At 38.0% G+C, this 25023-nt stretch overlaps 1 protein-coding gene across 4 annotated transcripts in view; it reads left to right on the forward strand.

The window, feature by feature from the left end:
• Positions 1-22373, forward strand: part of NFU1 (NFU1 iron-sulfur cluster scaffold) — a 28923-nt gene extending 6550 nt beyond the window's left edge. For 2 of the 4 annotated variants that reach the window (XM_086326252.1, XM_086326253.1), the window contains 5 exons: positions 5518-5584; positions 7220-7334; positions 11952-12012; positions 16674-16848; positions 22199-22373. In XM_086326252.1, coding sequence (XP_086182378.1) covers positions 5518-5584; positions 7220-7334; positions 11952-12012; positions 16674-16848; positions 22199-22243 — 463 coding nt within the window. In that variant the 3' untranslated portion in view covers positions 22244-22373. The remainder of the gene's footprint in view (positions 1-5517; positions 5585-7219; positions 7335-11951; positions 12013-16673; positions 16849-22198) is intronic. The other 2 variants (XM_086326254.1, XM_086326255.1) reach the window with 1 other exon arrangement.
• Positions 22374-25023: the final 2650 nt, after the last annotated feature.

Below are 25023 nucleotides of genomic sequence, written 5' to 3' on the forward strand. Positions count from 1 at the left end.
TCTTAAAACGCTGTTTTTTAAAAAACATAAAAATGTGCTCATTTTTTTCTCAAGGATAGCTGAACTTCTAGATGCTTCAAAATGGAGTAGTTTCTAAAACAGTCCTCTCAGAATTATAAATGATGATAATTATTAGATGTGGCATGAATTTTTAATAAACGAGTGGTGACAGTTTTTATTCATTTTTATTGAAGTATAGTTGATTTACAATATTGTGTTAGTTTCAGGTGGATAGCAAAGTGATTTTTTAATTTTTCTTTTCAGATTATATTCTATTATAGGTTATGAAAAGATACTGAATGTAATTCCCTGTGCTACATAGTATATACTTGTTGCTTACCTATTTTACGTGTAGTAGTCTTTATCATACTCCTGCCTGGAAAATCCCATGGATGGAGGAGCCTGGTGGGCTGCAGTCCATGGGGTCGCTAAGAGTCGGACACAACTGAGCGACTTCACTTTCACTTTTCACTTTCACGCATTGGAGAAGGAAATGGCAACCCACTCCAGTGTTCTTGCCTGGAGAATCCCAGGGACGGGGGAGCCTGGTGGGCTACACGACTGAAGTGACTTAGCAGCAGCAGCAGCAGTCTTTATCATTAATCCCATCCTTCTAATTTGTTGCTCCCTTCCTTTCCCCTTTGATAACCATAAGTTTATTTTCTGTCTTTGAATCTGCTTCTGTTTTGTATAGATTCATTTGTATTATTTTTGAGATTCCACATTTAAGTGGTATCATACAGTATTTGTCTTCCTCTGACTTCCTTCACTATGTATAATATTCTCTAGGTCCATCCATATTGCTGTAAATTGCATTATTTCGTTCCTTTTTATCATTGAGTAATATTTCATTGTACCACATCTTCTTAAGCCGGTTATCTGTTGATGGCCACTTGGGTTGTTTCCGTGTCTTGACTATTGTAAATAGTGCTACTATGAATCCTGGGATGCATGTATCTTTTGGAATTAGAGTTTTCATTTTTTCTGGATATATATCCAGCAGTGGGATTGTTGAATCATATGGCAGCTCTATTTTTAGTTCTTTAAGGAACTGCCTTGCTGTTTTCCGTACTGGCTGTACCAATTTACATTCAGTGGTGACAATTTTTAAATTCACTAGATAAAGACATATTAAATGTATGTCAGATGATAAGCCACAAGGATAAAATTATAAAACCCCTTCTAAACTGATAGCTAGAGAAATCATTTAAAATAAAAATGTTAAAGTCAGTCACATCAATTGAAATTTTTGGTAACCTAAGTCTGATACTGATTGCCAAGGATATTGAGAAAATTTAGATAACTGTTTCTGTATACACACAGCCATTTTATGTGTCTCATTTAGGGGAGCCAGAAATATGCTTATCTCAAGAATGGTTTTTAAAGTTTCTAGTTAATCAATGTGCAAATTTCCTTTGACCTAAACATGCCACTTCTTGGAAGATATCTTAGCACATTTGTTTTTTGTGCTTTTTAATACAAGCCACAGTAAGAAATATTTTATATGATGATGCACTATACACATATACACGTATACATACAAAGATATACCTATATCTGTGTATACGTATGTGTATATATATATGAATCACATACGTGTGTGTGTGTGTGTGTATATATATATATGAAACAAGTGTTTGATGGGGCAGTTTTTGCCTTTATAAGGTATGAAACTTGGTTATATTTCCTTTCTTTTTATATTATTATGTTCTGTTTTATTTTATTGAATAAAATCCTGGTTACTACATAATTGATTTTACAACTTACTGGTAGGTCTGAAAAACACTGCCTGAAAGAATTAACACGTATATACATAAGTTGTGTGCAGTAGTGTTCATTGTAGCCTTGTTGATAATGGTAGTAAGTTGGAAACAATCTAAATATTCATCAGTATGGATAGTTAGATAAACTTTGTCCATCCATAGCCCACAGATATTGAAAAGGATGAGGAGGAACCATATTTACTGTTAATAGAGTGACATCTAAGACATACTATTAGTGAAGAAAGCAAGTTGCAAAACAGTGAATACAGTATGTTATTATGTGTATGAAAAGAAAACACAAAAATGCACTGACAAAAAAGGTATGGAAGAATGTATATCAAACTGATAACAGAGAATTCTCCAGGCCAGAATACTGGAGTGGGTAGCCGTTCCCTTCTTCAGGGAATCTTCCCATCCCAGGAATCAAACCAGGGTCTCATGCATTCCAGGTGATTCTTTATCAGCTGAGCTATTAGGAAAGCCCAATAGTTTGAAATGTGTACATCAGATATAAGCTCACATATTTAGTATTTTTAAAAATGTAAAAATAAAAAAGCCCAAATTGATTCAGTTATAAATTGGTTGGAGATCATTGTCAGATGTTCAATTGGCCAAAACCTTTTTCAAATTAATCTTTTAGAATTCACCCATTTCTTGTGTTTACAGAATTTGTTATCTTCAGTCAATCTTATTTTGTTTAGCAGAGAATATTTTTGCTGTAAACATGAGGACGGAAACCAGTCTGTCCTACTGGTCACCGTGTCCCTAATGCTTAGAACGGTGTCTGTTACTCGGTATTCAAATATTAGTTGAGTGAATGAGTAAACAGGAATATGTCTGACTTCAGGGAGGCATTTGACTTGTTTTTTCCTAGCCTTGCAGAGAAGATGAGGAAATACAAGTAGAGGGTAGACCTACCTCTAAGGACATGTGAAAGGGCTCTGAATCTCTGTAGTTGGCGTGTTTATTCAAGACATTTTAAAAACCAGCAACATTAATAAGATATAATTATCAGTTTTTCAGATGATAGGTTGCTTATCTGTTGGATGACAAAATTCAGAGACATTTTAAAAAGTTTTATTAGGCTTGTATGATAGGTTGAAGCAAATAAGATAAAATCTAGCAAGAGTAAGTATTAAGCTGTGTGCCTAAATTTTTTAAATGCCTAGCACAGTTATGGGATAGAAGAATCTGACCTCTCAATTATGTTAGAAATATGCTTTAAAAAGTCAGTCAAACAGAGTCCTAGTGTCTAGCATAAGAGAGGTAATAGTTTTTGTATTCAGAACAAGTTAGACTACCTTTGGGAGAGTATGTTCATTTCTAGGTATCATATTTTGTTTACATTGATGAGTTGAAATTGTCCCAAGGAAAATAACCTAAATGACAAAGCATTTATAATAATGCTTCAAACTCCTGTTTCAGCTTTTTCTTTCTCTTAGGGACAGAACTTCTGAACTCTTTGCTACAAGCAGTCTCCATGATATGGCCCATGTGTGTGCTCAGTTGCTCAGTCGTGCCTGACTCTTTGCAGCCCCATGGACTGTACAGCCTGCCAAGGTCATCTGTCCATGGGATTCTCTAGGGAAGAATACTGGAGCGAGTTGCCATTTCCTACTCTAGGGGGTCTTCCCAACCCAGGGACTGAAGCCCCACCTCTTGCGTCTCCTGTATTGGCAAACTGATTCTTTACCATTGCATCCCCTGACATAGATCAGGTGTCTTCTTTTGCAATGTGCTTTCATTTGGAGGAAAAAGAAGTTTTGCTAATAGTGCTAATCAAGGGTCCTACTTAGAGGTCTGTGTTTTGATTTATTGCATCATAAGCTGCAACCCAGAGAAGGCGATGGCACCCCACTCCAGTACTCTTGCCTGGAAAATCCCATGGACGGAGGAACCTGGTGGGCTGCAGTCCATGGGGTCGTGAGGAGTCGGACACGACTGAGCGACTTCCCTTTCACTTTTCACTTTCCTGCATTGGAGAAGGAAATGGCAACCCACTCCAGTGTTCTTGCCTGGAGAATCCCAGGGACAGAGGAGCCTGGTGGGCTGCCGTCTATGGGGTCACACAGAGTCGGACACGACTGAAGTGACTTAGCAAGCAAGCAAGCAAGCTGCAACCAAAAACTTTGTGACGACTTGCAGATTTAACATTAAGTGGTTGTGTAAAGGACTTAGCTGACATTGTTTCAGAAAAATTCCTAAGCAATTTCAAAGCAGTAATTTTGATAACATTCTTGCAATGGTAGACAAAGAAAAGGAAAACTGTGACCTTCCTTGGAGTATGTCAGCTTTTATTCCTAAAGTTGGGGGAAAAGGATACTGCTCTAGTGTCTGCTAGATGTGGTACATGTATCAGTGACTGGGAGGGAGGCCGTATTTCAAAATCCTTTGAAGGGTTTTTCAAATTATAATCTGCCCCTCTTTCTCTTAAAAATTAGCTTTACTGAAATATAATTTATGTACAATAAAAATCACGGAATTTCCAGTGTACAATTTATTGGGTTTTGCTAAGTATATACAATTGTGTATCCACCAAAAAAATACAAATATAAAACATTTTTATCACAGCAAAAGATCCCTCATTTCCCTTTGTTTTCAGTCTCCTCTTGCTTTACCTCCCTGGTAACTTTTTTTTATGGCAATGACTTAATTTTTAAAATTTTATTAAAAAATGTTTTTTCTAGGAGGGAGGGGATATATGTATACTTACAGCTGATTCATACTGTTTTATATCAGAAACTACAACTTTGTAAAACACTTATCCAATTAAAAAAAGATAAAACCAAATAAAAAATGATCAATTAATCCAATAACAATGTTTTTTCTAGCTTCTGTGAGATGTAATTGTTACAAAACATTGTATAAGTTTAAGGTATACAGTGTGAAGATTTGATACACATACACATTGTGAAATGATTACCACAGAAAGGATAGTTAATACATCTCTCACACTGGTAACTGTTGATCTTCTTACCCTATTGTTAAATTGCTGACTTCTGTCCAACTCTTTGCAACCTCATGGTTGCAGCACACCAGCCCTCCCTGTGCCTCAGTTATCTCCTGGAGTTTGCCCATGTTCATGTCCATTGAATCAGTGATGCTACCTAACCGTCTACTCCCGTTTTGCCTTTTCTAGAGTTTCATATAAATGGAACCATGTAGTCTTTTGTGTTTGGCTTCTTTGATTTAGTATGATGATTTTGAGAGTCATCCTTGTTCTTGTAGGGATCTGTAGTTCATTTCTCTTTACTGCCAAGTAATACTGTTGATACAAAGTTTGTGTGTGCTCGGTTACTCAGTCCTGTCCACTCTTTGCCGCCCTTTGGACTATAACCCTAGGCCAGACTGTCCTTGGGATTTCACAGGCAAGAATATTGGAGTGCCACTGGAGTGCCATTTTGTCCTCCAGGGGATTTTCCCACGTCTCCTGCGTCTCTTGCATTGCAAGTGGATTCTTTACTGCTGAGACACTGGGGAAGATCTGATATACTGTATGGTTATTCCCAATCTGTTTTGTCATTCCCCAGGGCTTCCCCAGTGGCTCAGAGGTAAAGAATCTACCTGCAATGCAGGAGAATGGGTTAAATTCTTGGGTTGGGAAGATCCCCTGAAGAAGAAAATGACAAGCCACTCCAGTATTCTTGCCTGAGAAATCCCATGGACAGAGGAACCTGGCGGGCTGCAGTCCATGGGGCTGCAAAAGTATCAGATGCAACTGAGTTATTATCTCTCAGTTTTTATTTTTTCACAGGCAGTTATTTAGGATTGAGGGGGTAAAAAGTGTCTTTTTTGGACCAGATTTCATCACTGTCACAAAGGTAAGCAGAGTATTATATAAAACAAGATGTGATGTACTTCTGCTTTTTTCTGAGTCCAATGCTGCTGTCCAGAATATCCATTCTTAATGTGTTTTACACATGCTGTTATTAAAAATCTCAAGTTTACTTCTCATATTTCTCAAGATAATTATTTAATAGAATTCACAAGTTGAAATTAACTTCTAGATCTCTTGTTTTTCAAGAAAGAAAAACATAAGCTTCAGAGAGTTAAATGCAGTGTCCAAGACTCAACCTTGGCAGGACTAAAATTTAGGCTTCCAAGTATTGTTTTTACTAATTCTTAGCTTACACTGATAGACTACAAAAAGAAGTAAATAAATTATCAAATATATATATGTTAATATATATATCAAATATATATATATATATGACCAACAGAATGCTTGAATATTTGTCTTCTTTCACAGTGAGCATTTATAAAATGGCGCCTGGCACATTTTTGTGTCAGCCTGCCATCCCGCAATGAGACTTTAGAGCTTCACAGATGAGAGCAGTGGGCTGTGTACTTCTGTAACACTTGGATAATCTCTTAATGTCAAAAAATCAAACTAAATATGCTATACCCATCCAATATCTGAGATCATATTTGGTACAAAAGACTTTCATTTTTAAGTGTACTAGATTAATGAGAAATGAATTACTTAAATTTAAACTGCATATTCTTTTAAATCTATAATTGATATATATGTGCTGAACTTAATCTCTTGTCCAGTTTTGCATCAAAATCAAAAGTATTCAATGAACTCCTCTTAAGCAGTTTGGAAGGATTACACTTACTGATTTACTTATTTTTATTTCTTACTTTACTGGGTCTTCGTTGGTTGTGTGGGCTTTCGCTAGTCGCGGCGAGCGGCGGCCACTCTTCTTGTGGTTTGTGGGCTTCAGTAGTTGCAGTACATGAGTTCAGTAGTTACGGCTCGTGGACTCCAGAGCACAGGCTCAGTAGTTTGTGGCCCATGGGTTTAGTTGCTGCAAGGCATATGGAATCTTCCTGGACCAGGGTCGAACCAATGTTCCCTGCACTGTCAGGCAGATTTCTATCCACTGCACATCAGGGAAGGCTATGGATTGTTTCTTAAGGATACCAATCTTGTTGACAGTCCACAAGTCCTCTAGCATAGTAGCCATAGATGAGACATGTTATAGTTTGGGTTCAACAGTTATGTCTTTGATGCTCTTAAGTAATATACATAGGTTGAATTTTTTAAATAGTCATAGGATATCCTGTATAGTTCATCAAGCAGTTATATCCTATTTTATTAAAAGAATGGGAAGTCTGTTTATTATCCACTCTAAAAATAGAATCCAACTCTTTTTACTTTATGAAAAAGTATCATTTAGTCATTTTGATATCCCCTCTACGGAGCATGTACACACACCACACTTAATACAGGTTTGATGAATGATTGAATGGGATATGTTCTAAGATTGTATCTTCTAAAAGTCATTATAAGCTAGCTCCTCAATAGTAACTGACGTATTTTCTAGAAATGAGTGCTATTGCATGTTATAGAATATAAATAGGGAAAGAGTCCTAAAAGATTCACATTATTGTTTTGTATTTTGTCTTTGCTCTTGGATGAAAATGTAATGTTTTCCTTCAAATATTTACAGGAGAATGAAGAATTAGACTGGAATTTATTGAAACCAGATATCTATGCCACAATTATGGATTTCTTTGCATCTGGCTTACCTTTAGTTACTGAAGAAACACCTTCAGGAGAAGCAGGTAATATGTTGGGAATTAATATTTAGCTTTTTTAAAAAATTGTTCTGGTTTCTTCACATTTGTCTTGATTTCTGAAAGCATGGGAAACAGATTTTTGTCATTATACTTTATTGAGCGCTGGAACCAATTCCAGAGGGGATAAAACCTCATGTATACTAGTTTTACCCATCATTTTATAAAATGTGTGTTTACATGGAATATATTATAAAAAACTAAAACTTTCAACTATAAAAATTTCAAACTACTATTATTTGTTATAATATTTATCATATTATAGTATAGTATAATATAACATAATATTTTATTGTTTTCAAAATAATATAATGCTCACCAGCTTGCCCTTCTCTCAGATTTAACAGAAGTTTAACTTTCTGCCTTAATTACTTTAGAATAATTTCTAAACACACTATTAAAGATAATAACGACCCCAGTTTTCTTGCCTGGAGAATCCCATGGACAGAGGAGCCTGGGGGGTTGCAGTCCCCCCAGGGGTGCTGCAAAGAGTCGAACACGACTGAGTGACTAAGCATGCACGTGTGCACATATGTCTACACACACACACACAAACATTTGTATAATCACCTTTAAATGGTACAGTTTAACTTCTAGATATATACTCTAAATGAGTCTGATAAATGTACACAAGACAACATGTGGAAGCATATTTCAATATGTTCATTGAAATATTTTAAAAATATATTAGCAGTTAAAAGGAGTGAACTTGATTAGGAGATACCAATGTGAAAAGAAATGCAAAAAAGCGAAATGGCTGTCTGGGGAGGCCTTACAAATAGCTGTGAAAAGAAGAGAAGCGAAAAGCAAAGGAGAAAGGAAAGATATAAACATCTGAATGCAGAGTTCCAAAGAATAGCAAGAAGAGATAAGAAAGCCTTCTTCAGCAATCAATGCAAAGAAATAGAGGAAAACAACAGAATGGGAAAGACTAGGGATCTAGTCTTCAAGAAAATCAGAGATACCAAAGGAACATTTCATGCAAAGATGAGCTCAATAAAGGACAGAAATGGTATGGACCTAACAGAAGCAGAAGATATTAAGAAGAGATGGCAAGAATACACAGAAGAACTGTACAAAAAAGATCTTCAGGGCCCAGATAATCACGATGGTGTGATCACTGACCTAGAGCCAGACATCCTGGAATGTGAAGTCAAGTGGGCCTTAGAAAGCATCACTACAAACAAAGCTAGTGGAGGTGATGGAATTCCAGTTGAGCTATTCCAAATCCTGAAAGATGATGCTGTGAAAGTGCTGCACTCAATATGCCAGCAAATTTGGAAAACTCAGCAGTGGCCACAGGACTGGAAAAGGTCAGTTTTCATTCCAATCCCAAAGAAAGGCAATGCCAAAGAATGCTCAAACGACTGCACAATTGCACTCATCTCACATGCTAGTAAAGTAATGCTCCAAATTCTCCAAGTCAGACTTCAGCAATATGTGAACCGTGAACTTCCTGATATTCAAGCTGGTTTTAGAAAAGGCAGAGGAACAAGAGATCAAATTGCCAACATCCGCTGGATCATAGAAAAAACAAGAGAGTTCCAGAAAAACATCTATTTCTGCTTTATTGACTATGCCAAAGCCTTTGACTGTGTGGATCACAATAAACTGTGGAAAATTCTGAAAGAGATGGGAATATCAGACCACCTGATCTGCCTCTTGAGAAATTTGTATGCAGGTCAGGAAGCAACAGTTAGAACTGGACGTGGAACAACAGACTGGTTCCAAATAGGAAAAGGAGTTCGTCAAGGCTGTATATTGTCACCCTGTTTATTTAACTTATATGCAGAGTACATCATGAGAAACGCTGGACTGGAAGAAACACGAACTGGAATCAAGATTGCCGGGAGAAATATCAATAACCTCAGATATGCAGATGACACCACCCTTATGGCAGAAAGTGAAGAGGAGCTCAAAAGCCTCTTGATGAAAGTGAAAGTGGAGAGTGAAAAAGTTGGCTTAAAGCTCAACATTCAGAAAATGAAGATCATGGCATCTGGTCCCATCACTTCATGGGAAATAGATGGGGAAACAGTGGAAACAGTGTCAGACTTTATTTTTTTCGGCTCCAAAATCACTGCAGATGGTGACTGCAGCCATGAAATTAAAAGACGCTTACTCCTTGGAAGGAAAGTTATGACCACCCTAGATAGCATATTCAAAAGCAGAGACATTACTTTGCCAACAAAGATTCGTCTAGTCAAGGCTATGGTTTTTCCTGTGGTCATGTATGGATGTGAGAGTTGGACTGTGAAGAAGGCTGAGCACCGAAGAATTGATGCTTTTGAACTGTGGTGTTGGAGAAGACTCTTGAGAGTCCCTTGGACTGCAAGGAGATCCATTCTGAAGGAGATCAGCCCTGGGATTTCTTTGGAAGGAATGATGCTAAAGCTGAAACTCCAGTACTTTGGCCACCTCCTGCGAAGAGTTGACTGATTGGAAAATACTCTGATGCTGGGAGGGATTGGGGGCAGGAGGAGAAGGGGACGACAGAGGATGAGATGGCTGGATGGCATCACTGACTCGATGGACGTGAGTCTGAGTGAACTCCGGGAGTTGGTGATGGACAGGGAGGCCTGGCGTGCTGCGATTCATGGGGTCGCAAAGAGTTGGACACTACTGAGCGACTGATCTGATCTGATGTGATCTGATGTGAAAAGATATAAAAAATATTAAGTGGTAAAAGGAGACTGAAGTGTTTATTTACAGATTCTTAACAAATATACCATTTATGCAGATTTTAAATAATACATGAAATAGTTACATGTATTCTTGATAGGTATATATGTAAAACTGATATATCATTTTGAGAGCCTTTGACTACCTCTGCCAAAATGTAAAAAAACACAAGGCTGTCGACCCAACACTAGAAATTTACCTCATAGATATATTTGCAAAAGTGCACTGATGAATACTTTACACAAACACATCAGTAGCAGGATTGTTAGAAATAGCAGCAAACTGGAAACAAATGATTTAAAAACTAGCCAAAAGAAGACAAATTCATATAAAAATCACTATGCATTTATTTTGAAAATTGAGCCACATCTTTATATGCTGATACAGAAAAACCTTTTAGGTCTATATTAAATAGAAAAAGGAGAAGGCAATGGCACCCCACTCCAGTACTCTTGCCTGGAAAATCCCGTGGACAGAGGAGCCTGGTGGGCTGCAGTCCATGGGGTCGCTAAGAGTCAGGCACGACTGAGCGACTTCACTTTCACTTTTCACTTTCATGCATTTGAGAAGGAAATGGCAACCCACTCCAGTGTTCTTGCCTGGAGAATCCCAGGGACAGGGGAGCCTGGTGAGCTGCCGTCTATGGGGTCGCACAGAGTCGGACACGACTGAAGTGACTTAGCAGCAGCAGCAGCAAATAGAAAAAAGCAAGATACATAACAGTGAATGTAAATATAGACATGTAAATGTAAACATGTACTAGAAGGAGGGTATATACTAAACTAATGATAGCAGTTGCCTATAGAAGTGATGATGGCAAAAGGAACTTAGGTTTGCTGATGTAAGAGAATTTTAACTTAATTGTATTCTGTTTATTTAAAAAAATCAAAGTTGATATAATTTAATATTAATATGTTGGTATTTATATTGTTGCCAGAATCCTAGTGTCTGTCGCAATGTAATTTGAATTAGCTGTATTTTTAGTTTTCCCAATGATAAAAGAGATTTTTTTCCAACTAAATGTAAAACCCATAAAGATAGACATATGTGAAGATCTATATATAACCTTACAAAGTAAAAAGGAAAACAAAAATGGACTTTGCTGGTGGTCCAGTGGTTAAGAATCAGCCTGCCAATGCAGGGGATGTAGATTTGATCACCGGACTGGGAACATTCCACATGTCTCGGATCAGCTAAGCCCCTGCACCACAGCTGCTGAGCCCATGCACACTAAAGGCTGTGCTTCAAAACAGAGAAGCCACCGCAGTGAGAAACTCATGCAGCACAACTGGATAGTAGCGCCTGCTCCCTGCAGCCAGAGAAAGCCCGTGTGCAGCAACGAAGACCCAGTGTAGCTAAAAATAAAAAATTAAATAAATTTTCTAGAAAAGAAAAAAATGAAAAAAACGAGGTTTTTGTTCAGATTTGTAGAACATTTTAGAATTTCCATAAGGCTTATATCTGTACTTAGTATGATTGTCATCATGAAAACCACTAAATTGAGGGGTTAAAAATTTAACTTAAAAAGTAGTTAAAAAAGACTTAAAAAGTGCCTTTTTGTCTCAAAGTTTTCATCAGGATCCAGGCAATGTCTTTTCTTTGCTCCTTTTCAATCCTTGAGAAGGATGAAAGTTTACAAATATATTGACCAAAAAATTAAAACCCTAACATCATTAGTAGATCATGTTATTTCAGTATATTCACAGTTATCACCATGTTGATCAGTGCACCTTAGTTTTTCTTCAGAGAATCAAATGAATGATCCTTCCATTTTCCCCCTATCACTTATTTCACTATACCAAGTTGCATGTTCTATGCTTTTTTTAATGAGACATTAAGTTAAAGTCACTTTATTTTAATATTTGTACTTGCATGGATATAACATTTCTTTTGTTGATATGTTTTATTTGTAATTGTTTCTAGGATCTGAAGATGATGATGAAGTTGTGGCAATGATTAAGGAATTGTTAGATACTAGAATACGGTATGTGTTCATCTTTCTACCTGAGATCAGATACACTACAGTGTAGCAATAAATTTTTGGTTGTCTCTGAGGTTGTAGTAGAGTTCCAAAACAAGTATAAGTTAATGTAAACAAAATAGGTAACCACAGAAATTGAATTCTAAAGTCTGCAGTTTCTTTACCATCTGAGCCACCAGGAAAGGTCCCTCCAAAATGTATAACACTCTGTCTAAATATAGTCAGTAATTTATGTAATTTATCTTTCATGGTCACTGTTTGGATTTGATATTATTATAATACCTAATTTCTTAGAAAGAAGAAAATGACTTAACAGTGTTTGGGAGAACTGTGAGGAGAGGAGTACCTCTTTTCAGGCTGCTGCCCCACTTTTGCTTATAGTAAACCAATGGTCCTGCTGAGAGTTCCAAAAAAATCTAGGTAAAATACACAAAAAGTTTGTTGTTGGACAGTATGATATAGCTGCCAAAGCAAATAAGATTCTGTAGAGAGGGGAAGCACACTGAAGCTTCTCTTGGGGTATTTACTCATTCTTGGTGTGAGGTTAGAGTATGAGAAGGTGGGCAAAGAGCAGCCATTGAGAAACAGAGAAACTGTGTTAACTTTCAGCAAATTTGTTGAGATTTGGAAGAATGAAGCTTTGACTTTAAGGAGCAAGACCCCAGAGGAAAGAAAAATGTAAGCCTCAGCACTCAGAGCTTCTCCCCACAAGGCACTTAGTTGTTTTTAGCTGTGAAAGGAAAGAGACTAAGTGAAACAAAAGACAGTTGAAAACCTGAGCAGAGTTTTGGCAGTTTTATGGTGCTGGGAGTGATAAAACTTGGAGTTTAGTATCTGTCAAGGAGGGTGGGGCCTCAAAGAACATCCAGGCTCTTAGTTGGGTTCTCTAGAGGACTATACCGTTGAAAGAGAGAAGCCAGAGGTAGACCAAGCCTTGTGAAACTATAGGCCAGTATTGAATGAACTTAATTCCACAGAGGGTTAAGCTGGTGCCACAAGATAGGATGAACCCTTTCTAGTATAATATAATCCCAAGTCACTTTAGTTCTTCATATTCGTTGTCCATCATTTATTGCCCCCCAAATTACTAGGCATAGAATTTGGAAACTGAACCAACAGAAAATAAAACAAATCCATTGATAACCTAGATGTGAGAGTTATCAGACATGATCTTTAAAATGATTGTGAATAAAACGTTAGAGAAAACAGAAAGTCAGATGAATTTCATCAGAAGACTGGAATCTATAAGAAAAAGTAATTCTGAAACTAAAATATACAATAGCTAAACTTAAGAACTCATTAGGTTAGTTGAATGTCACACTGGATTCTGTTGGAGAGAAGATTAATGTACTGGAATATTTTAATAGGGCAGTAGGAAATATCCAGTTAAAGCACAGAAAAGAGAATGGAAAATACAGCCAAAAAAAAAATGATAGACATAGAATATGTGACAAAAAAAGTCTCACAATATCCTGTAGACCTTTTAATATATGTAGAATTTAAATATGTGACAAAAATATAACGTGCTAAGTATAAGAGTAAGTGTTCTTCATTCTTGGCATATCTGGGAATTAATAACAGTATAATGTATTTTGCTGAGCTGTGTGTGCTCAGTTGGGTCCGACTCTTTTGAGACCCCATGGACTGTAGCCTGCCAGGCTCCTCTGTCCATGGGATTTTCCTGGCAAAGAATACTGAATTGGGTTGCCATTTCCTTCTCCAGTGGATCATCCCAACCCAGGATCAAACTCACATCTTCTGCGTTGGCAGGCGAATTTTTTACCACTGAGCCACCTGGGAAGTGTGCACTAATCTGTATTCAGTTCAGTTCAGTTCAGTCGCTCAGTCGTGTCCGACTCTTTGTGACCCCATGAATCGCAGCACGGCAGGCCTCCCTGTCCATCACCAACTCCCGGAGTTCACCGAAACCCCTGTCCATCGAGTCGGTGATGCCATCCAGCCATCTCATCCTCTGTTGTCCCTTCTCCTCCTGCCCTCAATCCCTCCCAGCATCAGAGTCTTTTCCAATGAGTCACCTCTTCACATGAGGTGGCCAAAGTATTGGAGTTTGTATATAGGTTAATTAACAAGAAATAAAATTGTCAGATTGCCTGTTGAAAAAAGCTATATACTGCCTATAAGGACAGTATCTTAACTATAACTTAACTATAAGGACAAAGAAAGGTTGAGTAGAAAGATGGAGAAATATATAGCATGCAAAGAATGGATAAGAGAAAGCTGGTATAGTTGTACAGATATCAGACAAAATATACTTTATAGCTAAAGACATTACTAGCAATAAAGAGAAATCTTTCATAATAATAAAACGGTAATTTCTGTGAGGAATATACACTAATTTTAAGCATATGCATCTAATAAGAGCTTCAGAATAGATGAAGAATATTTGACAGAACTAAAATGAGAAATAGATAATCCACAATTACAGTGGAAGACCAACACATCTCTCTTAGAACAAGTAGAGCAAACACATACAATGATGAGTAAAAATACGAATGTTTTATACACGTGATTAACAAACCTGACTAAATTGTCACACATGAAACATTACACCCAACAATAACAAAGTGCTTATTTTTTTTCAAGTGTACATGGAAGATTTACTAAACGGGACTATATTCTAAATCATAAAGCAAGCTTGAACAAATTTTCTGGATTGAAATCATTGAAAATATTATTTTCTATAGTTAGATTAAGCTAGATGTCAATTACCAAAAGGTATCTACATAATCTATATATATTTGGAAACTAAACAGTGCTCTTCAAAAACACCAATGGTCAACAAAGAAATCGCAAAGGAAATTTAAAATAGAGTTTTTGCATGACCTTTGGATAGGCAAAATTTTTTTTTTGCAAGCCATAAGAAAACTTAAGAGAAAGACATATAAAGTAGACTATAATAAAAATAAGACTTCTTAGTCAAAAGATATCACTTACCATGAAGAAGCAAAGCACAGATTAGAAGACATTGATAATATGTATGTCAGAATATATTTAAAATCTCTTACATAATGTTAAGAAAAAGACAATCAAATAGAGACTGGAGCAGTCTCTTCACAAAAGCACTGGAGTAACAATTCATGAAAAACAATAACCAAATGACAGTAAACATGAAAAAGTACTCAACCTCATTATAGATATTCAGATTAAAACTGTAATGAAATATCACTGCATATCCACTGGAATGATTAAAATTATTAAAACTGACAACACCAATTGTTGGCAAGTTTGCAGGGCAACAGGAACTCTCGTGTACTGCTGGTGGGAATATAAGTTTAAATAACTTTGGGAAACTGTTTGGCAGTAGCTACTAAATCTGGACATAAGCCTATTCTTGGTGAGCAGTTTCACTCTTGGGTACATTCTTAGTTGTAGTTTATTAGTATGCCATATGGAGAAGGCAATGGCAACCCACTCCAATACTCTTGTCTGGAATATCCCATGGATGGAGGAACCTGGTAGGCTGCAGTCCATGGGGTCGCTAGGAGTGGGGCACGACTGAGTGACTTCACTTTCACTTTTCACTTTCATGCACTGGAGAAGGAAATGGCAACCCACTCCAGTGTTCTTGCCTGGAGAATCCCAGGGATGGGGGAGCCTGGTGGGCTGCCGTCTCTGAGGTCGCACAGAGTCGGACACAACTGAAGTGACTTAGCAGAAGCAGCAGTATGCCATAGGATATTTGAAAAAATCTCCAAGCTGTGCCATTTGTAAAAGCCAAAAGCTGGTATTAACCCAGATGTCCATCAGCAATAGAATGAGTCCTTCTCTGGTGGTCCAGTGGCTAAGCTTCATACTCCCAGTGCAGGGGGCCCAGGTTCAATCCCCAGTCAGGGAACTAGATCCTACATGCTACAGCTAAGATCCAGAGCAGCCAAAGAGATAAATAAGTAAAAACTAGATATTAAAAAAAGAATAGATAAATTCTGGCATATTCACTTAATGGAATACTCTGCAGCAGTGAGATTGAATGAACTATTACTATATGCCACAATGTAGATGAGTCTTGCAAAGAGAAAAAGAAGCCAGATTAAAAAAGTTAATACTTTGTGCTTTCTAAATGAAATTTATGTTTATAAACTATAAAGTTAAAAAGCAGGCAGAATTTGTCAGTGGTGATAGCAGTTGGAATAATGGCTACCTTTGGTTGGGAGGAGTGGTAAAAAGGAAGAATAGGGGGGACTTCTGGGGTTCCAGTGTTCTGTTTCTTGGTCTAGAACATATATATGTTCAGTTTGTTAAAATATACTTAATTGATCTTACGTGATTTATGCATTTTTTTGAATTATTTATATTTCAATGAAAAGTTTTAACTGGAAAAAGAAAGCCAGCACATGTCAGTCTCCCTCCATTTACTTAAAAGAAGTGAATGAGTATATCTTAGGTAATCAGTATAATTATTAGGAAATTTGAAATCTTAAATGATAAATAAGATTAAAATGCAATAAGCAGATAAAGTTCTTGTATGAATGAATTGGCATTTTATCTGAAAGTTACAAATGAGACTAGCTACTAACTTGTTATTCTTGTTTATAAGAGTGGCTCTAACTTTGTGAATTTATTAATATAAAATCTAAGCTCTGTGTTGTATTTTTTCAATAAAAACATATTATTTTAAATATATCACAAATATTCTGTGTCTACAGGCCAACTGTGCAGGAAGATGGAGGAGATGTAATCTATAAAGGCTTTGAAGATGGCATTGTACAGCTGAAACTCCAAGGTTCTTGTACCAGCTGCCCCAGTTCAATCATTACTCTGAAAAATGGAATTCAGAACATGCTGCAGTTTTATATTCCAGAAGTAGAAGGCGTAGAACAGGTATGCCAATATTGTATGACAGTTTAGATTTAATATTAAAATGAAGTTTTTGGAAAGAAAAGAAATTCATGATGTGACATTTTCTTCAACTGCTATATCATTGTGTTACCATTATTATCAGGCTCCTTCTTTGAGAATTATCTTTATGTTAATAATTCCCTGCTGTTTGCTCAGCAGTTTTCCAAATATTACATGGTTTATTTTCTAACAACACGGTTTGTTAATATTAAATAAGTCACTTTCATTTTGTACTTGGGAAACAGAGGGCATATTGCTGTTCTGGCTGTAGAAAAATTATGAAAGGGAAACATCATGGAATTTTATAGATGACATTTACCAGTCTTCAGTGGAAGAGCTCTACTACTTCATATTTTTTTAATTAATTGATTAATATTTGGTTGCACTGAGTCTTTGTTGCTGTGTGTGGGGTTTCTCTAGTTGAAATGAGCAAGGGCTACTCTTCATTTTGGTGCACAGGCTTCTCATTGAGGTGGCTTCTCATGTCGCAAAGTGTGGGCTCTTGGGCATGCAGACTGCAGTAGTTGGGGCTCATAGGCTCCAGAGCACAGGCTCAATAGTTGTGGCTCACAGATTTAGTTGCTTCACAGCATGTGGGATCCTCTCGGACCAGGGACTGAACCTGGATCCCCTGCATTGGCAGGTGGATTCTCATCCACTGTACCATGAGGGGAGCCCCTCCACTACTTCACATTTAAATACTTCTTGTTCTTAAACATGCAGGCAAGAAGCCCTTCAAAGAATCATACTTTGTTGTACAAAGTACAGTTACAGATAGAGTTTTAGAGCTTTATTTATAGCCTGATGTCGACATTTTTTTCCTGCCCAAAGATATCTAAGGAATATAGTACCAGTATTTTTCTCAGCAGTAATAGTGACCTTCACTGCTGTAATTCTCAACCAAGAGGCAAGGCCTTCTGGAGAGCCATTATCAAGGAAGGAAAGAGAATATGAAAATTAAAAATTTGAAAAAAAAAATGCTTCAGGTAATTCTGTGCCTTTAAGGAGAAGGCATCATCTCTCAGCTCCTGTGAGACTCACTTTTTTCTGGGCAGTACTTAAACCTGTCCCTGTGGTACAACACATGCCATCTCCTCTTTGAAGTTCTTATTAGTTCTTCAGTTGGAGTTAAGCCCTTCTTTGGTGCAAAGCTTCTGTGTGTCTGTTTCAGCTTTCTGGTAATGGATAATTCCTTGAGAGATTTATAATCATACCTAGGTCTCTGTGTTCTTCTGTAACAGCCTTGTGTGTTGTACATGTTTACCTAGTTTTCGTTAAATATTTAGAAACATTATTCCAAATTTAGGAATATTTTGCCTAAAATAGAAGTTGATTGACAAAATTTTTTTGATTGGATATTGCTGAGATTGCATATAAAAATATCAGTTCCTTGAAAGTAAATATCCATTTTTTATTCAGTGCAAAAGAAACTATGAGGGAATTGATTGTCTCAGATCAGAACCAGATTCATCTAGATTTAAAAAAAATTAATTTTGGCCCCATTATCCTCTGTATGCCTTTTTAAAAAAATAGCTAACACTTTGCTAGATTGACAAGGGAAGGTTTTTATTCACTTGTCCAGGGTTGGGTGATGAATTGGCAGTAGGATTATAAACCTGAGTTGGTTTTAATTATAGTAGGTGTGGCTAAGAAAAAAAATAGTCTTAGGTTTATATAACCCTTTTCTTTTCCAGAGGAGTTGGTTTTTATTATCTGAGTAATATATTAACTCATGAAAAGATACTAATCCTTTTATTTTTTCCTTCGAGTATTCATTAGTATTTTTCCGTAACTTAACTTGAAATGAAAATCTTCATATTTTTCTAAGGTTTAAAATGAACTTTTATCTGAGTAAGACCAACGTGATTAGTTGCTAGTATATTTTCTAGCAACTATAAAGGTATAATCTCTTTACCATTTTTAGGGATTCATTTTTCTAATACATATTTTTGCAATAGCAATTTGGTATATTTCCCTAGGACTATGCTTAAGGAAATAAGATGCTTTTGAAATAAAAACAAAAGAAGTCAATTCTGTATATTAGTCATAGAGCTAGGAAATACCAGTTCATCATGATGGTCCTCTATGTCCACCTGAGACTCTGCTTTTGGAAACCTCCTTTGGAACAAGGAACACAGACCAATGTTTTAATTAACTTGCTGCCCAATATGCTACTGGAGATCAGTGGAGAAATAACTCCAGAAAGAATGAAGGGATGGAGTTAAAACAAAAACAAGACTCAGTTGTGGATGGGACTGGTGAAGAAGCAAGGTCTGATGCTGTAAAGAGCAATATTGCATAGGAACCTGGAATGTTAGGTCCATGAATCCAGGCAAATTGGAAGTGGTCAAACAGGAGATGGCAAGAGTGAATATCGACATTCTAAGAATCAGTGAACTAAGATGGACTGGAATGGGTGAATTTAACTCAGATGACCATATCTACTACTGTAGGCAGGAATCCCTTAGAAGAAATGAAGTAGCCATCATAGTCAACAAAAAGAGTCCGAAATTCAGTACTTGGATGCAATCTCAAAAATGATAGAATGATTTCTGTTTGTTTACAAGGCAAACCATTCAATATCATGGTAATCCAAGTCTATGCCTTGACCAGTAACACTGAAGAAGCTGAAGTTGAATGGTTTTATGAAGACCTACAAGACCTTTTAGAACTAACACCTAAAAAAGATGTCCTTTTCATTATAGGGGACTGGAATGCAAAAGTAGGAAGTCAAGAAATACCTGGAGTAGCAGGCAAATTTGGCCTTGGAGTACAGAATGAAACAGGGCAAAGGCTAATAGAGTTTTGACAAGAGAATGCACAGGTCATAGCAAACGCCCTCTTCCAACAACACAAGGGAAGACTTTTTACATGGACATCACCAGATGGTCAACACCGAAATCAGATAGATTATATTCTTTGCAGGCAAAGATGGAGAAGCCCTATACAGTCAGCAAAAACAAGACCAGGAGCTGACTGTGGCTCAGATCATGAACTCCTTATTGCCAAATTCAGACTTAAAGAAGGTGGGGAAAACCACTAGACCATTCAGGTATGACCTAAATCAAATTCCTTATGACTATACAGTGGAAGTGAGAAATAGATTTAAGGGACTAGATCTGATAGACAGAGTGCCTGACCAACTATGGACTGAGGTTCCTGACATTGTACAGGAGACAAGAATCAAGACCATCCCCAAGAAAAAGAAATACAAAAAGCAAAATGGCTGTCTGAGGAGGCCTTACAAATAGCTGTGAGAAGAGAAGTGAAAAGCAAAGGAGAAAAGGAAAGATATACCCATTTGAATGCAGAGTTCCAAAGAATAGCAAGAAGAGATAAGAAAGCCTTCCTCAGTGATCAATGCAAAGAAATAGAGGAAAAAAACAGAATGGGAAAGACTAAAGATCTCTTCAAGAAAGTTAGAGATACCAAGGGAACATTTCATGCAAAGATGGGTTCAGTAAAGGACAGAAATGGTATGGACCTAACAGAAGCAGAAGATACTAAGAATAGGTGGCAAGAATACACAGAAGACCTATACAAAAAAGATCTTCCCGACCCAGATAATCACGATGGTGTGATCACTCACCCTCACCTAAAGCCAGACATCCTGGAATGTGAAGTCAAGTGGGCCTTAGGAAGCATCACTACAAACAAAGCTAGTGGAGGTGATGGAATTCCAGTTGAACTATTGCAAATCCTAAAAGATGGTGCTGTGAAAGTGTTGCACTCAATCTGCCAGCAAATTTGGAAAACTCAGCAGTGGCCACAGGACTGGAAAAGGTCAGTTTTCATTCCAATCCCAAAGAAAGGCAATGCCAAAGAATGCTCAAACTACCACACAATTGCACTCATCTCACATGCTAGTAAAGTAATGCTCAAAATTCTCCAAGCCAGGCTTCAGCAATATGTGAACCATGAACTTCGAGATGTTCAAGCTGGTTTTAGAAAAGGCAGAGTAACCAGAGATCAAATTGCCAACATCTGCTGGGTCATGGAAAAAGCAAGAGAGTTCCAGAAAAACATCAATTTCTGCTTTATTGACTATGCCAACACCTTTGACTGTGTGGATCACAATAAACTGTGGAAAATTCTGAAGGAGATGGGAATACCAGACCACCTGACCTGCCTCTTGAGAAATCTGTGTGCAGGTCAGGAAGCAACAGTTAGAACTGGACATGGAACAACAGACTGGTTCCAAATAGGAAAAGGAGTACGTCAAGGCTATATATTGTCACCCTGCTTATTTAACTTCTATGCAGAGTACATCATGAGAAACGCTGGGCTGGAAGAAGCGCAAGCTGGAATCAAGATTGCCGGGAGAAATATCAATAACCTCAGATATGCAGGTGAAACCACCCTTATGGCAGAAAGTAAAGAAGAAGCAAAGAGCCTCTTGATGAAAGTGAAAGAGGAGAGTGAAAAAGTTGACTTAAAGCTCAACATTCAGAAAACTAAGATCATGGCATCCAGTCCCATCACTTCATGGCAAGTAGATGGAGAAACAGTGGAAACAGTGGCTGACTTTATTTTGGGGGGCTGCAAAATCCCTGCAGATGGTGATTTCAGCCATAAAATTAAAAGATGCTTATTCCTTGGAAGAAAAGTTATGACCCACCTAGATAGCATATTAAAAAGCAGAGGCATTAGTTTGTCTACAAAGGTCCATCTAGCCAAGGCATTGGTTTTCCAGTGGTCATGTATGGATGTGAGAGTTGGACCATAAAGAAAGCTGAGTGTCAAAGAATTGATGCTTTTGAACTGTGGTGTTGGAGAAGACTCTTGAGAGTCCCTTGGACTGCAAGGAGATCCAACCAGTCCATCCTAAAGGAGATTAGTCCTGGGTGTTCATTGGAAGGACTGATGTTGAAGCTGAAACTCCGGTACTTTGGCCACCTGATGCGAAGAGCTGACTCATTTAAAAAGACCCTGATGGTGGGAAAACTTGAGGGCGGGAGGAGAAGGGGATGACAGAGGATGAGATGGGTGGATGGCATCACCGACTCAATGGACATGCGTTTGGGTAGATTCCAACAGTTGGTGATGGACAAGGAGGCCTGGTGTACTGCGGTTCATGGGGTTGAAAAGAGTCAACACGACTGAGCGACTGAACTGAACTGAACCGAATATTCAGTTTGCTTTTATGTTGCTAGAATATCAGATTTTTATGTAAACCTTGTGCTTTGGGGCTGTTGATAGATTTATTCTTACTGGATTGGTATGTACTGTTGCAGAGTATTTTAGGTAAGCAAGTAATATTAAAATCATGAAAATAGCAATTTCTACTCCTTAATTCTGTATTTTTTGTTTGTTTGTTTGTTGTTTGTTTTAGGTTATGGATGATGAATCAGATGAAAAAGAAGCAAACTCACCTTAAACTCATTTGAGTTTTCTGTGGGCCCTGCAGTTGGACTTGTTGATAATATGTACTAAGCTTTTATTATTAATCTGCTAAGCAACTTGAGGATTAATAAAATATGTCCTTTCTTCAGAGAATGATATATAAATATTGCATGTTTGCTTTACCTCATATGAGTTATTTATAACATCCTGAATCATCTTCTGTACACGTGGATTTTGTCCAGGGATATTTTTATTTTTGTTCTTCATTTCTCATGGTTCCTTCTTTGCATAATGTGTGAAGCAGTTTAAAATACATTCCCTACCCCCAATCTGAGTTATTTACTCTTTAAATACAGAAGTAAATAGGGAGAATCTTAAGATATTCTAAAATGGCTTCACTTTTTATGAGACGTTTTAAACTATTTTTACTGAACTTTTACCTTGTTAAACGCTAAACAATTTTAGTTTTAAAATGGTATCTGGTGACTTCCCTGGTGGTCCAGTGATTAAGAATCCACCTTGCAACGTAGGGGATGCAGTTGGATACCTGATCAGGGAACTAAGACCCCACGTGCCACAGAGCACTTGAGCCTGCATGCCACAGTGAAAGATCCCAAGTCCTGCAACCAAGACCCCATACAGCCAAATAAATAAAATATTTTTTAAAAATGGTATCTGGCTAGTAGCTCCCAACGTAGTATCATGTAACTTCCCACTGAAAGACCAAAAAAAAAAAAAAAGAAAAAGGATCACAATGCTGAAAACTGATAAAGAACTAAGTCCTAGAATGTGGACAAAATTTCTATTGATTACAAGACAGCAGGCTGAATTGAGAAAAACTGCTTTAGTGTGCCATGCCAGAAATTTCGACAGTTATCTTTCTATTAACATAATGCAAAGAGCCAACTCATTGGAAAAGACCCTGATGCTGGGAAAGATTGAAGGCAAAAGGAGAAGGGGGCAGCAGAGGATGAGATGGTTAGACAGCATCACCAACTCAATGGACATGAATTTGAGCAAACTCCAGGAGATAGTGAAGGACAGGGAAGCCTGGCTTGCTGCAGTCCATGGGGTTGCGATGAGTCAGACACAACTTAGCAACTGAACAAGAACAACTTTCTACGCCATGGGGGTAACTTTTCTCAGATGACCCAAATAGCAAATTACACGTCTCTCTTGTTTTTGATGGGGTTTCCCTGGTGGCTCTGATGGTAAAGAATCTGCCTGCAATGAGGGAGACCTGGGTTTATTCCTCAGTTGGGAAGATGCCCTGGAGAAGGGAACAGCTACCCACTCCAGTATTCTTGCCTGGAGAATTCCATGGACAGAGGAGCCTGGCAGGCTATAGTCCATGGGGTCACAGAGGCAGACAGGACTGAGTGACTTTCACTTTCACCTTCTTATTTTTCTATAGGAATTCAGAGACAGCAGTTCATAGACAGTACCAGGAAAGGAAACATAAGTACGTTGGATCTTTGGAACTTTCTTCCCCAAAAGTGTGGAGATTAACATAGGGATGGAAACAAAAAGAACTCCAGCATTTGTGAGTGGTGGAAAGAGAAGTTTTTATTTTTGTTCTTTTGGTTCATAGAACCGGGCATTGCGGTTGGAGAATTTGTTTCCTGAGCCATTATAGCGGAGAAGGCAATGACACCCCACTCCAGTACTCTTGCTGGAAAATCCCATGGATGGAGAAGCCTGGTAGACTGCAGTCCATGCGGTCACTAGGAGTCGGACACGACTGTGTAACTTTCAAGTAGACAACCTGAGTGACTTCACTTTCACTTTTCACTTTCATGCATTTGGAGAAGGAAATGGCAAGCCACTCCAGTGTTCTTGCCTGGAGAATCCCAGGGACATGGGAGCCTGGTGGGCTGCCGTCTCTGGAGTCACACAGAGTCGGACACGACTGAAGTGACTTAGCAGCAGCAGGAGCCATTATAGATGAATTTAGGTTAGACTTTGGGAATTACTTTGTAAGCTAGGCACAGTAACCTGCCCTTTAGCTGAAGCTACAGGAAATTGAAATTGTGGAGGAGATGCAGTTAATCAGTCTTGGGTCTGGCCACAAAATAAGTGGCTGAGTGGGGGTGGGAGATTCAGTTACTGGAATATAGGAACTCACAGAACTGAGAGGCCAAGTTATTGGAAAGATTCTCTACAAAACAGAGCAGCCATGAGGAACAAGGAGGAAAGGTGGAGAACGTTCTCAGCACACAAAGTGTTGTAATCAGAATCTGGAAGCTGTGAGATGTATTTGGGAACTGCAGGAAGCTAAGTAGGACTTGAGTGTGAAGTGGAAGGAAGGCCTTAGCTGGAATGGGGCAGAGGCAGGCAGTGCTTTGTGCGGACAGCACTGTAGAAGTTCTTGGCTGCCTACCCTTCTTTCAGCCAGAGAGTTTACACTGAGGCTTTCTTCTGACTGAGAGGTCTTCTCAGTTACCATTTGCTTGCCCTGTGCCCAGGGAAGATAGGTCTCAGCTCAGTCCCAGGGGATAAATTATGACTAGTCTAACTCAGTACATCTTAACTCCTTTTTTCTTTGCCAGTCATTAGTCTAAGTATGGACACAGTCATGTCTGACTCTTTGTGACCCCATGGACTATGCAATTTATGGAATTCTCCAGGCCAGAATACTGGAGTGGGTAGCCAGTCCCTTCTCCAGGGGGTCTTCCCAACCCAGGGATAGAACTCAGGTCTCTCTCATTGCAGGTGGATTCTTTACCAGCTGAGCCACCAGAGAAGCCTCTTAAGTATGGATACATGACCCAGCTCTGCCTGTGAACTGAAAGAGAAAGTCTATTAGAAAGTTCT

This window comes from Bos grunniens, chromosome 11 (assembly GCF_055505025.1).
Source record: "Bos grunniens cultivar Pamir isolate PY7600 chromosome 11, Bosgru_T2T1.0, whole genome shotgun sequence".
Classification (NCBI taxonomy): domain Eukaryota; kingdom Metazoa; phylum Chordata; class Mammalia; order Artiodactyla; family Bovidae; genus Bos; species Bos grunniens.